This window comes from Mus caroli, unplaced genomic scaffold (assembly GCF_978045245.1).
Source record: "Mus caroli unplaced genomic scaffold, Mus_caroli_1 scaffold_6, whole genome shotgun sequence".
NCBI classification, from domain to species: Eukaryota; Metazoa; Chordata; class Mammalia; order Rodentia; family Muridae; genus Mus; species Mus caroli.
Genome location: NW_028227261.1, coordinates 105,225,793 through 105,244,702, shown reverse-complemented (window position 1 = coordinate 105,244,702; position 18,910 = coordinate 105,225,793). Strand labels below are relative to the sequence as shown.

General features: G+C 40.9%; 1 protein-coding gene across 1 annotated transcript; it reads right to left on the bottom strand.

Annotated features, from left to right (window-relative positions):
• Window positions 1-759: 759 nt before the first annotated feature.
• LOC147004320 (bile acid-CoA:amino acid N-acyltransferase) lies at window positions 760-18,663 on the bottom strand. The gene is made up of 4 exons (XM_085839297.1): window positions 18,454-18,663; window positions 14,804-15,319; window positions 11,591-11,793; window positions 760-2,134 (listed from the first exon to the last, which is right to left on the bottom strand). Exons 2-4 carry the CDS (start codon window positions 15,267-15,269, stop codon window positions 1,541-1,543), a joined length of 1,263 nt encoding a protein of 420 aa, XP_085695423.1. The 5' UTR covers window positions 15,270-15,319; window positions 18,454-18,663; the 3' UTR covers window positions 760-1,540.
• Window positions 18,664-18,910: the final 247 nt, after the last annotated feature.

The window sequence follows — 18,910 nt, the reverse complement described above, 5'->3', positions numbered from 1 at the left end:
TTGGTATTTAAGGATCTATTATATTACATTCTAGTGATTCTGAAAAGATAAAATTAATTTTTTTATTTGAAAGAAATTCCATAGAATATAATTTAGGGGTATATACACCAGAATATATGCCAACATGAATTCTCCTTTCTATACCACAAAACTAGTGCTAGGAATATCTGTTATTGCAATTACATGGTTATTATAATCAAATTGATGTATTTTGATTGATCACATATGTATGACAAGTTCCCACTTCAACCAATAAGGAGAGGGCAATTTATTCCACCTGAAACATAAGTTATTTTTAAAAATTTAAGCAGAAAAATTATCACAAATCAGACAAAAGTAAGAGTCTAGGCAGACATAGGAGAAGTGCCTTCATGTTGCTATTAAATGTAATTCTTTACTAGTTTCCCATCATGCTTCAAAAATGATCTGAAATGTATGCTTACATGTATGTCTTAACCCTGCTAACCACCAGTTACCCTCAACTTCTTCCCATTGCAATATAGTATTTCTGCCATGATTTGTCCATTGGAGAAGACTGATGGCCATTTTGAATGCTCTAGCAATGATGCTCTGTGAGCTGCAGCTGCTTTTGTGTAATGCCCATGTATTAACAATGGTTTATATATGTAAATGCTGAAAATTTTTTAAAGAAAATTACTGTTTTCAAAACAAAATTACTCTTATATTTTTGGTTTAAGAGCCTGGACTTTAACAGCTGAGCCATCACTTCAGCCCCAAAACAAAATTACTAAACACTAATTTCAGTGGACCTGATTAAAGTTTAATGGGACTGCAGATGTCATCTTCATACATCCCTGATATCAGAACAGAGTGAGTCACATGGACAGGAGCTGCATAAAGGGATTAGTCACAGGATAGTACTTTACAGAAATGAAACAAGCAAGGCTGCTCACCGCTAATGTGGAGGGCCACAGTTCTCTCCACCATGTGTGCTTCTCTTAGCTGCACCCTGGCACATTTCAGGGTGCTCCCCATGCTGCAGATGCTTAGAGGCAAAAGTGATTGTAGTAACATTTTGCAAACTGTTGTTTGTAAATTGGTTCAATGCTCCTGCATACATACATCCATTCACAATGCCCTAAAACATTTCTCTCTAGATATTCAATAACAGCAAGAATGATCTAAGTATATTTAATGTGAGTTTCAAGAAATTAATAAGTGATAATATATAATTCTTTTCATGTTTCTTTTATAAACAAAAGTATTCTGTGGGTTATCACTGATAATTTCCCTGATAATTATCATAACAGAAAGTTGCTATGATGTTGAACATTTTAGGAAAGGCCTACGATTTTATTTATGCAGACATAGGGCTCTCACTGCATGACATTACACTCCATGGAAAACATGGTTCCCCTTCCAAATTCAAGACGTTATCACTCTCCATCCTCCTGTATTTTCTTGTGGTGCTCTCCTCCCTTGCCAGATAAGAGTTCAAAAACATTCTTCTATGGAAGTGAGTAGTGGTGCTGGCCAGGAGATGCCCAGTTCCACTTTCCAGGAATATAATCAAGTCCACTCAGAGCTGACTGCTCAAATCTGGAAGGAGATGCTGCTTGAGAAATTTCTGTATCTCCTTCCAAGAGTGCTCCTGTGCAGCCGCATGGGGGATAACCTCTCCTCCCCAGCTAACGATTGGAATCAAAGGGGGTATCCTTGAGGCTTGGCACAGTGGGGCATAGGGAGGCTCAATCAGGTGACCTGCCCCAGGGTAAGACAGCAAAGTCCAATTCTTCTTCCCACTTTTCATCAGCTGTGCTATGGCTTGATTAGCATGCACTTTGCTGTTGAGATTCTTATCATCTTCTCCCACCACAAAAAGGAAATGTCCATGAGCTTTTTCAATGGGAAAACAATATTTGCTATCCTTATCTGCAGTTTCCTTAAAGGTTCGATAGAACTCTACAAGTCCAAAGGCATTGGTGATTACGAACTCTTCATTACAGGGTACAGGTGGGTAGACCTGACCATGATACACATGTGGTTTGTGAGAAACAAAATTAGGCCCATTGATAAGTACAGTGGCTCTTATTTGTTTTAGGTTAATAGCCATAGAAAGTCCAATCTCTGCTCCAAGGCATACAGAAAGGATGCCAACACCTGGGCCCAGGACCTGAAAAAAAATGAAAATGAGATTTTATTCTTTCATTAGGAAATCCACAATCTCAGATTTAAAAAAAATAGCAAGTTAATAAAACAAACAAACAACAACTACAAAAAACACTTACAGAAGCCACTCAGGTGCTTATATATAAAGTAGCTAGATTTGTGGAGTACAGGATATTTATCTAACCAGGCTTTACTGTAAATACGTTGGATTCAGCATTATTGTTGGCTCTGTGGTTAAAATGCCTTCAAGAAATATCATGCCAAAACTAGAAATACAGAACTGTGGTGAAGCTCTTCACTATCATAGGGTAGGCCCTAGGTTCAGTCACCACAGAGCATATGAACAAAACTAGAAAAATTCAATGTAGTCAGGAAAATAAACAGAGAGTGTATGTGTTACTGTGAATAACATGAGTCAGGGAACAGGTGGTGGGTAAACTTCATTACAGAGGAATGGGTTTCCTACAGAGAGAGGTGAGATGAGAGGGAAGTTAGGACAGTGCATGGAACTTGAATAGACAGTTTCTATCTCATAAGGAAATTTCAAAGAGGAGTATTTCAACACACTTTTTTTTTATTATTGTCAATCATCAAACATGCCCAGCGAAGCAACAATATCAGGTCATCAGATGAGAAGCCTGGAGATGAGGGCCATGGTGAGACACCTAGATAATAAGAGTATCACATGTACTATAACAATGCATATAAACAAATCATCTGGATCAAAGATTCTCAGAAGAAATAGCTGTAAATTGATTCTTCACACGTTAAAAATGGGAGATAATAAAGAGTAATATGTTAAGTGAGGAAGGTGTGCTAGTCACCCATGATTATCCATAATTTTAAGGCTAATGACTGATTTGTTGTAGTAAAGCAATACATCCATTTTCAAGGGATGCTTTTTGATGACTTGGAGACTAATGTCTTTTCTTAGGTATCTTTTTAGTGTCTACTATGAGGCCAATCTCTTCTACTTATTGATTTCTTCTCTTTTTCTGCAAAATTACACAAAATCAAGCAATCAAAATCTGCATTCTTGGGCTGGGCGTGGTGGTGCACGCCTTTAATCCCAGCACTCAGGAGGCAGAGTCAGGCGGATTTCTGAGTTCGAGGCCAGCCTGATCTACAGAGTGAGTTCCAGGACAGCCAGGGCTACACAGAGAAACCCTGTCTCAAAAAACCAAAAGAAAAAACAAAAACAAAAACAAAAAACAAAAACAAAAACAACCCAGCAACAACAACAACAAAAAAATCTGCATTCTTGACCATTCTTTCCATCTTAAGACAATGATATATTGAGTTAATGCCTGAAACAAAGCTGCTTTGCGCACTAAAGGTTAGAGGCAGAGAATTACAGAAATATCAATGTATTCTTCTTGATTAGGAACTTCCCAGAAAAGTGGCTGATGGTGGACTAAATGCTAACATAAGTTGTTTTTTGTTGTGTTTTAGTTCAGATTGTTTTTTGTTTTTTGTTTTTTTTTCTCGTGGTCTAGACAGACCTATGGAGATAGATGGCTTAGACTCTAGTTCTGGAAAACATGTTCACAAGTTGTTTGTTTACAGTGGTTCTAGGAAACAGGTTCACAAGTTCTTTGTTTATAGATGTAAATGCATGCAACTGCTGGGACTGTGGAGAGAGCTCAGTCAGGTAAGTTTTTGCCATGCAAGTATGAGGACATACATTGTATTTCCATAACCTTTTTTTTTTTTTCTTAAAGAAAGTCAAGCATGCTAACTTGCTTGTAATCTCAGCCTTGTGGAGATGGAAACATGAACACTCTTGGAGCTCACTGTCCACCCAGTTTATTCTGATAGGTAATTCACAGGCCCCAATGAGAGACCCTGTTTCAAATACAAGGTGAATGGCTCCTAAAGAACAACACCCAAAGTTGATCTCTATCTCTACAAGCATGTGCACACACACACACACACACACACACATCCACACATGAGAGATAAGACGTTACCCCATACAGAACCTGTACACAAACAACTCTATTATATGTGTATGCATGTATTACACACACACACACACACACACACACATCCACACATGAGAGATAAGACGTTACCCCATACAGAACCTGTACACAAACAACTCTATTATATGTGCATGCATGTGTTACACACACACACACATCCACACATGAGAGATAAGACGTCACCCCATACAGAACCTGTACACAAACAAGTCTATTATATGTGTATGCATGTATTACACACACACACACACATCCACACATGAGAGATAAGACGTCACCCCATACAGAACCTGTACACAAACAAGTCTATTATATGTGTATGCATGTATTACACACACACACACACACACACATCCACACATGAGAGATAAGACGTCACCCCATACAGAACCTGTACACAAACAAGTCTATTATATGTGTATGCATGTATTACACACACACACACACACACACACACACACACACGTGTGTGTGTGTGTTGTGGAGAGTCCCCAGTCACTAGTTACAAATAGTTACAAATGGAACATCTAAACCAGAAAGAACAAAAGACTACTGTTCTTTGTAGCAAAAGTACAGCCTTGGTGGATTCACACTTCAAAGTTAATGAATGTTGCAAAGAATTGAAGTTAATATAAAAGTGGAAGAAAAAAAATCATACTGTAGTGGCTATTCCTGGTTGTCAACTTGACTATATTTGGAATGGACTACAATCCAGAATCTGGAGGCTTGGAGATAGAAGTTTCTGATCTGGAACTTGGTATGGAGATCTTCAGGCATAGTGGCTATGGATTCCAGAAGACTAAATCTCCGAGTTCAAGGTCATCCCAGATTAAAGGTGTGGTGGAACACACCTTTAATCTGGGCTACACCTTCTGCTGGAGACAATATAAGGACATTGGAAGAAGGGAGTCTTGCTCTTGTCCTTCGCCTGCTTGCTGTGTGAGACTGACTAACTAAATCCTTGGACTTCCATTCACAGCTACTACTGAACCATTGTTGGGAATTGGGCTGCAGACTGTAAGTCATCAATAAATTCCTTTACTATATAGAGACTATCCATAAGTTCTGTGACTCTAGAGAACCCTGACTAATACAGAAGTTGGTACCTGGAGTGGTTCTAGAGGAAGAGAAGTACAAGGATGAATCTTTTAAAATACTGGAATTGGCTTGTTGATCCACCAGCACTTTCAACTACTGAAACCTCTCCAGATTCTCTCCCTCCTGGGAGCTCAGAGAATTTTGAAGACCCATGGTTGAAACTATATTTCAAACTTAAAGAAGCTAATGCCCTTGATTTTCTTGATGAATTAAGTGATTCAGAGTACAAAGCTTTCTACAAGATGGGGAAAAAAAATCGGAAAATGGTTTTACTGGCTGGCTGCTCTTAGTATCTGGGGAAAAAAATGATGAATGAAAGGAAAGAGTTGTGTGATAAAATCGAAAGGCTCCAGACACAAGTGAACGATCTAAAAGTTGCTAAGTGTGTCCTTGAAGAGAATCTTCTCTCCTGCAGCCATAGAGCTCAAGTTGCAGAAAATCAAACTGAAACCCTCATTGTAAGGTTGGCTGAACTACAGCGAAAATTCAAGTCTCAGCCTCAGAGTGTGTCGACAGTTAAAGTAAGGGCACTAATTGGCAAAGATTGGGATCCTATAACTTGGGACAGGGATGTGTGGGAAGACCATGTTGAAGCTGAGAATTTTGAATCTTCAGATTCTCAAGGGTTTGCCCCACCTGAGGAAATAGTACCCTCAGCCCCAACCCTTGAAATAATGCCTTCCCAACATGAGGAAATTAATTCTCCAGAGTCTGATAAACCAGCATTGACTTTCACTGAAGAAAATGCCAGACAAGACAATACTGATGTTTCTCAAGGCCCACCAATAGTTTCTTCTAGACCTGTAACCAGACTCAAAGCAAAACAGGCTCCTAGAGGGGAGGTAGAAAGTGTAGACCATGAGGAAATTTACTACACTACTAAAGAACTTAATGAGTTTGCTAATTCATCCAAGCAAAAACCTGGCAAATATGTGTGGGAATGGATTTTAAGGGTGTGGGATAAGGGTGGAAGGAACATAAAACTAGAGCAGGCTGAGTTTATTGACATGGGCCCTCTGAGTGGAGATTCTAGGTTTAATACAGAAGCTCGCATAGTTTAAAAAAAAGGTTTCAAAAGTTTGTTTGAATGGTTGGCTGAAGTGTTTATCAAAAGATGGCCTACTGGAAATGACTTGGAGATGCCTAATATTCCGTGGCTTAGTGTTGTTGAAGGGATTTTAAGACTTAGGGAAATTGCAATGCTAGAGTGGATATATTGTGTAAAACCTAATCTTCCACAATGGGAAGATCCAGAAGATATGTCCTTTACCAGCTCTATAAGACGCAAACTGGTGAGAGGGGCACCAGCACATTTGAAGGGTCTTGTTCTTTCCCTTTTCCTTGTGCCAGACCTTAGCATTGGAGATACTGCTGCTCAATTAGATGAATTAAATTCAATGGATTTAATTGGATTCCGAGGTAACAAGGGCCAGGTGACAGCATTGAATCGCCAGAGACAGGGTGATCCTAGTTATTATAATGGACAGCGTAGACGAAACAATGTTTATAATAACATACCCAGTAATGGTCAACACAGGAGAGGTGAAATTTATAGTGGCATGACTCGTTTGGACCTTTGGTATTGGCTAATCAATCATGGTGTTTCCAGGAACAAAATACATAGGAAGCCTACTGCATATTTGTTTGATCTGTATAAGCAGAAACATTCTCAAACAAATGAAAGAAAGGCTACATTAGATCATGGTAAATGCCAATCTTGGCCAGTGAATCAATTTCCAGATTTGAGCCAGTTTGCAGATCTGGAACCCCTTGAATGAAGGGGTGGCCTGGTTCCACTGAGGAAGGATCTTGATAAGACACCTAAAGGTTTTGCTGTTACTCTTTCTCCAGTTCTTCCTCAGAGGGACCTACAGCCTTTTACAAGGGTAACTGTACACCAGGGAAAAGGAAATAATAAGACTTTTCGGGGTCTGCTGGATACTGGTTCTGAGTTGACACTGATCCCAGGAGATCCCAAGAAACATTTCAGCCCTCCAGTTAAAGTAGGGGCTTATGGAGGGCAGGTGATTAATGGAGTTTTGACTGATGTCCGACTCACAGTAGGCCCAAACACATCCTGTGGTCATTTCCCCAGTTCCAGATTGTATAATTGGGATAGATATACTCAGAAATTGGCAGAATTCTCATATTGGTTCCCTGAACTGTAGAGTGAGGGCTATTATGGTTGGAAAGGCTAAATGGAAGCCTTTAGAGTTGCCTCTGCCAAAGAAAATAGTGAATCAAAAACAGTATCGTATTCCTGGAGGCATTGCAGAAATTACTGCCACTATCAAGGACTTGAAAGATGCAGGGGTGGTGGTTCCCAACACATCTCCCTTTAACTCTCCTATCTGGCCAGTGCAGAAAACAGATGGATCATGGAGAATGACAGTTGATTATCGAAAACTAAATCAGGTAGTAACTCCAATTGCAGCTGCTGTACCAGATGTAGTTTTGTTACTTGAGCAAATTAACACATCTCCTTGCACCTAGTATTCGGCTATTGATCTGGCAAATGCCTTCTTCTCAGTACCTGTCCATAAGGACCACCAGAAGCAATTTGCTTTCAGTTGGCAAGGCCAACAGTATACCTTCACAGTTTTGCCTCAAAGATATATTAACTCTCCTGCCCTGTGCCATAATTTAGTTAGAAGGGATCTTGATCATTTGGCTCTTCCACAAAATATCACATTGGTGCACTATATTGATGACATTATGCTGATTGGACCAAGTGAGCAGGAAGTAGCAACCACTTTGGACTCATTGGTAACACATATGCGTATCAGAGGATGGGAAATAAATACAACCAAAATTCAAGGACCATCTACCTCAGTGAAATTCTTAGGAGTCCAGTGGTGTGGGGCATGTAGAGATATTCCTTCTAAGGTGAAGGAATATCTTCCTGGCCCCTCCTACAACCAAGAAAGAAGCACAATGTTTAGTGGGTCTATTTGGATTCTGGAGACAGTACATCCCTCACTTGGGTGTGTTACTTAGGCCTATTTACCAAGTTACTCAGAAAGCTGCTAGCTTTGTGTGGGGCCTGGAACAGGAGAAGGCCCTTCAACAGGTCCAGGCTGCTGTGCAGGCTGCTCTACCACTTGGACTATATGACCTAGCAGACCCGATGGTACTTGAGGTGTCTGTGGCTGATAGAGATGCTGTTTGGAGCCTCTGGCAGGCCCCTGTAGGTGAATCACAGAAAAGACCTTTGGGATTTTGGAGCAAAGCTCTACCATCATCTGCAGACAACTATTCTCCCTTTGAAAAACAGTTGTTGGCCTGCTATTGGGCCTTAGTGGAAACTGAACGTTTGACAATAGGACACCAAGTTACTATGAGACCTGAACTACCCATCATGAGCTGGGTACTATCAGACCCTGCAAGTCATAAAGTGAGACTTGCACAGCAGCAGTCTATTATCAAATGGAAGTGATATATATATATATGTGATTGGACCAGAGCAGGTCCTGAAGGCACAAGCTAGTTACATGAAGAAGTTGCTCAAATGCCTATGGTTTCTACTCCTGTTACAATGCCATCTGCTGCCAAGCATGTGCCTATAGCCTCATGGGGTGTTCCCTATCATCGACTGACCGAAGAGGAGAAGACTAGGGCCTGGTTTACTGATGGCTCTGCACGTTATGCAGGCACCACCCAGAAGTGGACAGCTGCAGTATTACAACCCCTTTTTGGGACAACCCTGAAAGACACAGGTGAAGGGAAATCTTCATAGTGGGCAGAACTTCAGGCAGTATACACGGTATTACAATTTGTTTGCAAGAAGAAACGGCCAGATGTATGATTATTCACTGACTCATGGGCTGTAGCCAATGGATTGGCTGGATGGTCAGGGACTTGGAAAGGTCAAAATTGGAAAATTGGTGAGAAAGACATCTGGGGAAGAAGTATGTGGATAGATCTCTCCAAATGGGCAAAGGATGTGAAGATATTTGTGTCCCATGTAAATGCTCACCAAAAGGTGACTTCAGCCGAGGAGGAGTTCAATAATCAAGTGGATAAGATGACCCGTTCTGTGGACAGTCAGCCTCTCTCCCCAGCTATCCCTGTCATTGCTCAATGGGCACATGAACAAAGTGGCCATGGTGGTCGAGATGGAGGTTATGCTTGGGCTCAGCAACATGGACTTCCACTCACCAAGGCTGACCTGGCTACAACTGCTGCTGAATGCCAGATCTGCCAACAGCAGAAACCAATACTGAGCCCCAGATATGGCACCATTCCTCGAGGTGACCAGTCAGCAACCTGGTGGCAGGTTGACTACATTGGAGCACTTCTTCGTGGAAAGGACAGTGTTTTGTTCTTACTGGAGTAGGTACATATACTGGTTATGGATTTGCCTTTCCTGCACGTAATGCCTCTGCTAAAACCACCATCCACAGACTGACAGAATGCCTTATCTATCATCATGGTATTCCACACAGTATTGCTTCTGACCAAGGAACTCATTTCATAGCCAGAGAAGTATGACAATGGGCCCACCATCATGGAATTCACTGGTTGTGATGGTTTGTATATCCTTGGACCAGGGAGTGGCACCATCTGAAGGTGTGGCCTTGTTGGAATAGGTGTGACCTAGTTGAAATGGTGTGTCACTGTGGGTGTGGGTATAAGATCCTCACCCTAGTAGCCTGGAAGTCAGTCTTCCACTAGCAGCCTTTGGATGAAGACATAGAACTCTCAGCTCCTCCTGCGCCATGCCTGCCTGGATACTGCCATGCTCCCACCTTGATGATAATGGACTGAACCTCTGAACCTGTAAGCCAGCCCCAATTAAATATTGTTTTTTTTATAAGACTTGCCTTGGTCATAGTGTCTGTTCACAGCAGTAAAACCCTAACTAATACACTGGTCTTACCATGTTCCCCATCATCCTGAAGCAGCTGGTCTGATAGAAAGATGGAATGGCCTTTTGAAGATGCAGTTACAGCGCCAATTAGGTGGTAATAGCATGGAAGGCTGGGGCAGAGTTCTTCAGAAGGCAGTATATGCTTTGAATCAGCATTCAATATATGGTACAGTTTCCCCCATAGCCAGGATCCATGGGTCCAGGAATCAAGGGGTGGAAAAGGGAATAGTTCCACTTGCTATCACTCCTAGTGACCCTCTAGGAAAATTTTTGCTTCCTGTACCCATAACTCTAGGCTCTGCAAGCCTAGAAGTTTTGGCTCCAGAGGAGGGAGTGCTCCTACCAGGAGCTACAACAAACATTCCATTGAACTGGAAGCTCAGACTTCCCCCTGGTCATTTTGGGCTTCTGATGCCCTTAAACCAACAGGCTAAAAAAGGAATAACAGTGTTAGGAGGGGTGATAGATCCAGATTACCATGGGGAAATTGGATTACCTCTTCACAATGGAGGTAAGCAAGATTATGTCTGGAATGTAGGAGATCCCTTAGGGCATCACTTAGTACTACCATGTCCTGTGATTAAAGTCAATGGGAAACTACAACAGCCTAATCCAAGCAGGATGACAAAGGACGCAGACCCATCAGGAATAAAGGTATGGGTCACTCCTCCAGGAAAAGAACCAAGACCTGCTGAGGTGCTGGCTGAAGGTGAAGGAAATACAGAATGGGTAATAGAGGAAGGTAGTTATAAATACCAATTAAGGCCATGTAACCAGTTGCAGAAACAAGGATTGTAAAGTAATATGAATGCCCCTGTCTTATTTTGCTAATGAATATATTTGTCTTTCTTCCAATTTCTTTAACATCAATTTGTATTTAAGTTGAGACACTAAAAGGATGTTCCCAAGGGACATTGCCCCATTGTAAGTTTACAAATGTGTTTGCGATTGTACGAAGGATAGTTATATCATGTTAGGCGTATTCACAACCTTGTTATTGTTTCATGTGAACATGAGATATTATTTGTGTCAAGTTGACAAGGGGTGGATAATAGTGGCTACTCCTGGTTGTCAACTTGACTATATTTGGAATGGACTACAATCCAGAATTGGAAGGCTCACCAATGACCCTTATCTGGAGGCTTGGAGATAGAAGTTTCTGATCTGGACCTTGGTATGGAGATCTTCAGGCATAGTGGCTATGGATTCCAGAAGATTAAATCTTCTGGAACACACCTTTAATCTGGGCTACACCTTGTGCTGGAGACAATATGAAGACATTGGAAGAACGGAGTCTTGCTCTTGCTCCTTCACCTGCTTGCTGTGTGAGACTGAGTTACGGCTAAATCCTTGAACTTCCATTCACAGCTACTACTGAACCATTGTTGGGACTTGGGTTTCAGACAGTAAGTCATCAATAAATTCATTTACTATATAGAGACTACCCATAAGTTCTGTGACTCTAGAGAACCCTGACTAATACACATACTAATGAGCCTAAAATTACCTTAGGATGTCTCAGGAGAAACTCTACACCTTCTTCAAAATATTCTAGATCAAACTTCTCCAGTCGAGAAGGCAGGTCATCATAGTTCCAGTAAGCCAGAGCTAAGCTGGCAAAGCCACGACTGGCCAGGAGACTGGCCCGGAACTCCATCAATCCACCAGCACCTCCAAACAAGTCAATGACCCCTGGAAAAGGACCTTCTCCTGGAAAAGAGCAACACAAAACAAAACACATACAAAAAGAAGCAGGGGGCTGGTGAGATGACTCAATGGGTAAGAGCACCCGACTGCTCTTCCGAAGTCTGGAGTTCAAATCCCAGCAACCACATGGTGGCTCACAACCATCCGTAATGAGATCTGACTCCCTCTTCTGGAGTGTCTGAAGACAGCTACAGTGTACTTACATATAAATAAATAAATCAAAAAAAAAAAAAAAAAAGAAGCAGGAAGACAACTATAGGGGTGGTTCTGATGCTAAGGCCCTGTTCCCAATTGGTTCTTGATCTCTCAGTAAAGAAAGCCATGGGCTAATTGCTGGGTGGAAGGTACAGATGGGACTTTCATGTCCCTGGAGAAGAAAGTACACAGATGCAAGGGAAGGGAAGGGAGGTCACCATGCTTTGGAGAGAGAAGAACCAGGAACCATGTGAGGTCTCAGGAGGAGAGGTGGGCTCCTATACATGGTTGGTCAGAGATGTTTAGCAGAAACAAGATTATTGACAAACTAAAGTTAGGGCAGGTGGGAGGCGTGGAGCTAAGAGTAATGATAAGAGCATGCTTTCCATTAGTACCCAGATTTTATGCCAAGAAGTCAAGTTAAAAATGATCAACTGATCAACTGTGTGTGTGTGTGTGTGTGTGTGTGTGTGTCTTTTATCCTTGGATTCAAGGGATGCTGGGAGGGGGCTGGTAGCATGGCCCATTCCCAGAGCATAGGCAGGGTATCAAAAAGTTACAGGTAACACGAATGAGAATAGGAAGCCAAGAAGAACTGAATCTTGTGATTAATGCACAAATTCTCAAATGGAGCATTAAATAGTTAGCCCATGTCTAAAGTTAAGTGAAGACTGGTCAATACATAGTGTAACATAACTTCTATGGATTTTATTAGAAGCCACATTTAGTGACATATTTACTCTTTGAGACTCAGGTTAGGATTAATTTCCACAGTCTTTGAGTAAGAAATATCGTACAAATTGTGCCAGGACTCCTTAATCAATAAAAGGTACACAAATGAGATTTAGGAAATCTAGAAGGTCACAACATTTGACACTAAATATGCTATGTCTGTTTACATGTGCTTTTCTATGAGAAGTGCTATAGATTGATACCTTCAAAGGCCAACTTTCAAAGGCTACCTTTAAAGGGCAGCTAGGGCACATGGAACCTTTAAGAAGGGGGCCTAGCTGGAGATCTTCATGTCCCTGAGACTACACCCTCACAGGGCCTAGTTAGACAAAGGTTCTCTCTATATAATTGAAGTTCATGGCTCAAAGATATCTTAATGATTACACTGTCTAAAATATCTTGTAAGAGATACAGCTCAGAAGCTAAGTCTTGGAGCACTTGCCTTATGTGCCTATGCCTCAAGGCTAATGGCAGGAACCAGGGGTTGTGGGGGGAAGGCCAAACATCTTCCTCTGTTACACTGTGGTAACCACTCAGAAACCAACTGATAAAATCTCCATGTGAACAGATATGAAGAGTTCTCTCTCTCTGTCTCTCTCTCTCTCTCTCTCTCTCTCTCTCCTCTCTCTCTCTTTTCCTGCTGCTAAGAGCCCAGTGAAAGGGAGGACTGTCCAAGCATCAGTCCATACTCACTCTGTGCAGGCAGATATTTCTAAATTAAACTAGAGCCCACCCAATACAATTATAATATATGTTTCTGTCTTGAAAACTTGATTCTAGGGAAGGAAAATGAACTATGTCCATTTAAAGATGGGCTTCACATGAAAAGACACTGAGGAGTTTTTAACAGGCTATGTGTCCTTTAGCTTGAGAAAAGAAATGGGATGGCATAATATGTGTAAAAACACTGCTAGTTAGGGTCAAAGTCCACAATGATTGTATACCCTCTGAGCTTGGAGTAAAATTGTACACTCCCTTATTAGAAGGTTTTCTCCTTCTCTGACCTTATCCGGAGAAGTCAGGTAACCCTAATTAGTTTATATGATCAATTCCCTTTCTTCTGATAAAACCTGTTCAGCCAGAGTCTGAGATTCCTGAATCATTTCCCCATGCTAATGAGGCATTTCATGTGCACTTAGACCCCAACCAATGACTTTTTTCCATCTTGGTTTTCCCTGCCCTCCGTTCCAGAAAACTTTATAAGCCTTCAATCACCCTAAGTAAAGTTGATAAGCAGAGAGTCCCAAAGGAAAGGGAGACCCACAACAATGGAATCTCACATTGGAAACTACTATGTAAGTACACTAATAAAGATGAGTTTGCATCTTCTGATGGGTGGAAAAGACGGGAACAGTAAGGACCTGAAATGTTTTGATATCTAATTTAACTTTTGTGACCAAATATATCTCATCCCTCCTATGGGCCCAAGAAGATCATTTGATGCCAGAGAATCTACATATCCAATGTCCCAGGAGATAGCAAATAACACACCTGGTGTCAGCATATCAGACAGAGTCAGAAGGCCTGCACTAACATATATGTTTTTAACAGGGATGTCATACTAAGCAACAACAACAGAAAACAAGAGGAAAAAAACAAAAAACAAAAAAAAAAAAACACAAAAAAACATCAAAAACCAAAATAAACCAAACCAAAACAAAAAAACAGTGCTAACTCCTGGACCTGAAGCACAATAGAGTGTTCTATATTTTGAGTATAAACATATTTAAATGATATAAACAAGCTTAAAATGAATGTCAACATGATATATCTTCTGACAATAGCTTTACTGGAGTCTTCATTTAGCCAGCCACTTAACCGACATCCAAATCTTCAGAAACCTCACAATATAGGGACCCCACAAGCTCTAACCAGTCCTAGCCTCAGACAAGGTTCAGAATGTCAGGGTGAAGCCTGAATTAGAGTAGAATATCACCTACTTCTTATTCTGAGACAAAATTAACCCAGCTTCTCAGCAGGATAGTGAGAACTCTGTATTACCCATGTCCAAGCTGAATTTCTAGAGGTACAAGGCATCCCACACAGAGGAAACAGAGATGGCACTAATCAGAGGGATTCTACTCACCTGGAGGCAGAAACAGGGCTCCCCGGATGCGGCTTTCCTTTACCTCGATCCTCTTGACACCAGGTGCCACATACCACCTTTCCAGAGTCAGGCTATCCAATGGAGGACTGACAGCTATGTCTTGTAATGGAAAGTATGGATGGCAAACTTTTATGTGGATTTGGTAGGGGCTATTCATCACATCTTTTTTTACCAATCTACCCAATAGCTTTTCAGGTTTCAAGGACCAGAAAAGGCCCATGGGGTGGACCCCCATATAGTCTCCTCCAAGTGAGGAGTCACGCTCCAGATCTACCTCACCCACTTCACTGGCCCTGTAGAAGGCCTGAGAACTAAACAGGTTTCCCTTCTCATCTTTCAGTGATGCCTGAAGGCACACCACCTGAAAGGGGGCCAGGCCTGTGACCCAGATGTGCACGGGCTCATCAACAAGAGCACTGAGAGGAACAGCTGTCAGCTTGGCCATTTTTGCAGAGGGAATCTTGAACAATTCTTCAGGAATATTTTCACCAAAACCTCAAAACAGAAAGAAACAGAAATGAAATCCAGTTGTAATATGGTTAATGAATGATGGAAGGACTGGCGTCAGTCCACTTAGGAATCAGTCTTAACTCCCGATTGATTTGTTGGAAATATTCTGTGATCATTTGGTAATGCAAGACATCTCAGCAATTTCAACAGATTTCTAGAAGCCAGAGAGCACATTAACAAATGTGAGATATTTAAACAGCACTTCAACTCAGCATAGATGATGTCAGGACATTAAGGAGATCTCAATCTGGCATCAAATACAACTGTGACAAAAGCAGGATTGAGATGTGAAGCTGAAAACAGGATGATTGATTGAATATTTCCTTTTTCAAAATGAGTGGCACCGCTAACTACTATCCTGCACAGGCACCTGTATGTTTCACCTTACAAAAATGAAATACCCATTGCTTTGACTTAGAATTTATACAGTTATAAAACACAATTAGAAGCAGGTAAGACCTTCAAAACATAACAGAAATCTTACTGAAATATTTATTGATCGTCTTCATTTAAATGTTAACACAAGAGTGACCATTGCTCCTAACAACCAAAACTGCAGCATCAGATTTGTATCGATTTATCTGTTGTGTTAGTTTCATTTTAACTTACTTTGCTGAGTATTCCAGAGATCTAAATGGATCAAGTTCCAGGGGGTGAAAAAGACCTACTCCTAGGAAGCAGGACAATGTCCCTTCTTTGATATTCACTTGTGTTAAAGGAGCAGAAAGGAAGACACATAGACAGATGAGAAACAAAACAGAAAAAGAGGTGTACTTTAGACAGGTGCTGGCTGGGTTGATGGAACTCTGAGAAACTAAGAACTTGTCCCCACCTGTTCATGTCTACAGAACATCACCAGAAGACCAAGACACAGATCACAATCTGAGATGAAGCCACAGAGGATTTCAAGCCTTCACTTAGAGCATCCTCCAGAGGATGAAGATGGAAGAGCAGAAAGAAGTCCCTATGCTGAGCGAACCAGGAGTATTATCACTGAGCCAAGCAAATTTCCTAGTGACCCTTGATCCAGAACTCTCATCAGAAATCCTCAGTTTAAAAGGCTAGCAAATGGCTGTTACATCCAAAGATCCTACAGGGGGCTCAGGAGTGCTGAGAATCCCGACTATTGATGAGAAAGGTGGTTTACTCTCCCCACTAATAAAATTAGTGATGTCAGTGATGCACTGAACTTAATAAGTCTGTCAAAGCCCAGACCCAACTCACACTTGGCTCAGGTCACACTGATTAGCCCCAAGTCTCAACAAAACATGTCCAAAGCTCTTTTTATTGTTTATTAATTGTATGTGTGTGTTTATGTGTGTGGGTATATCTGTGAGTGTATGTGTATATATGTGTGTATATGTGAGTCTATGTGCATTTGTGTATACATGTGTGTGAGTGAGTGAGTGAATGAGAAAGAGAGAGAGAGACAGAGAGAGAGAGAGAGAGAGAGAGAGTTTCTGTGACAGTTGATGGGAGTTGACTCTCTCCTTCAATCATGTAGCCCCCAGACATGGAACTTAGCTTGTTAGGCTAGGCAGCAAGTGCTTCTACCCACTAAACAATATCATTGCCCTCCCCCTTTCAGATATTGTCTATATACAACACACTCAGGATTTATTTTTCATTGAGTTGCATAAACATTATTTAAAATTATAGAATCCAAGAAAAAGGAATCAATATAATAGAAAGAGAAGTAGCCCAGACGTTGGAATCACCAGACGGCAAATAGAAGGTACCAAATAGACATAAGAACAGGTCAAACTAAACTATGAAGAGGAAAAATCAAGATAAAAGTTTAGAGAACTAGAGACACAGGGAAATATTTAAACATTTATGGCTTAATATACGGAATACATTCTCTAATAATTGACACCTTAGAAAGACATATTAGAGATAAGCAAAGGGGAAATACTTATAAAAACTAGGGGCTGAGGGGCTAGAGAGATGGCTCAGCAGTTGAAAGCACTGACTGCTCTTCTAAAGGTCCTGAGTTTGAATCACAGCAACCACATGGTGGCTCACAACCATCAGTAAAGTGATCTGATGCCCTCTTCTGGTGTGTCTGAAGACAGCTACAGTGTACTTATTTATAATAATAAATAAATCTTAAAAAAATTACTAGGGCTGAATTTCCCCTCAATTCACTGAAAATCACCATGCTACATTCCCTAGAAGTATAACAAATATGGAGACAAACCCAGCAGAAATCCCAGCTCTTATTATAATCAAACTCTTAACACAGTGAGCAAATTTTAATGTAGCCAGAGAAAAGTAGATATTGCAGAGGAAAAGAACAAACATAAAATGACAGTTGGCCCTACCAAAAAGACAATAAACAAAGCAGGAGACAATAACCCCTCAATCACAGTGCTCAAAAGAAAGAGAAAAACAAGTATATAAAACAAAATGCTCACAATTCCTTACCTATGAAATATACATATCAAACGTGAAGGCTAAAGAAAGTAAATCCCAGCCGGGCATGGTGGCGCACGCCTTTAATCCCAGAGGCAGGCCTGGCCTCCAGAGTGAGTTCCAGGACAACCAGGGCTACACAGAGAAACCCTGTCTCTAAAAACCAATAAAAAAAATGAAAGAAAGAATGAAAGAAAGAAAGAAAGAAAGAAAGAAAGAAAGAAAGAAAGAAAGAAAGAAAGAAAGAAGAAAGAAAGAAAGAAAGAAAGAAAGAAAAGTAAATCCCGTGGGGGAATGGGGAAAATACATTTTCAGTAAATAATAATTCAAGAAATGATAAAGAGCAAGAACACATTTATTACCTGGGTAAATATAAAGGCTCTTTTCAAAATATAATCACTTACATAGATACATATGTGAGCTTAGAAATAGTTAAAAGACTATAGCCTGTTCAAAATAAAAGTAACTATTATGAGGTTTATCTATGAAATATGACAAATAGAGAATAATCTGGTAAATACAGGATTGTTATATCACTGTTTTTCAAGTAATGTAAGATTTTCTGCAGGTAGATAATGATAACTTCATGTACTTATCAAAAGTTCACTGAGCTAAGAGATAATAGATAAGAGTGCTACCAGGTGTCAGAGCAATTCATTAAAGGAGCAAGCTGCAAAGAAAAGGTAGAGGTAATAATCACTTACGGCAGTTCTACAGCAACCCTCTGAAATGCAGTGTACTCTAGAGAAGGAGGCCCTGTAGGTCAGCACAGATGCACAGGACTTCTCAGAGACTCTCAAACCAAGGCTCTGACAACACTGTAGATAATGGAAGAGTTTTTTGAAATGCAGACTATTCAGTCAGAGCTGAGGAAAATATCTGAGTATTTCCCTCCTCAACCAGACATAAATAGGCTGAACCCAGAGAGTAGACTAAGACTTTGGAACTTGGACTTTGGATAAATGCCTGAGATAAAGATCTAAAATTGAAAACATCAGGCTTCTAGTGTGGAAAGGCCCTAACACGCTCTGTTCTTTGACAGCAACTCTCCTCTGAAACCATGTCCTTTGCTGGAATGTGGCAGAGAGCTCCTGTATACCCAGCACTAGGGAGACTGAGGCAGGAGGGAAGTTAAAGCCAGCCTGGGCTACACAGGGAGAC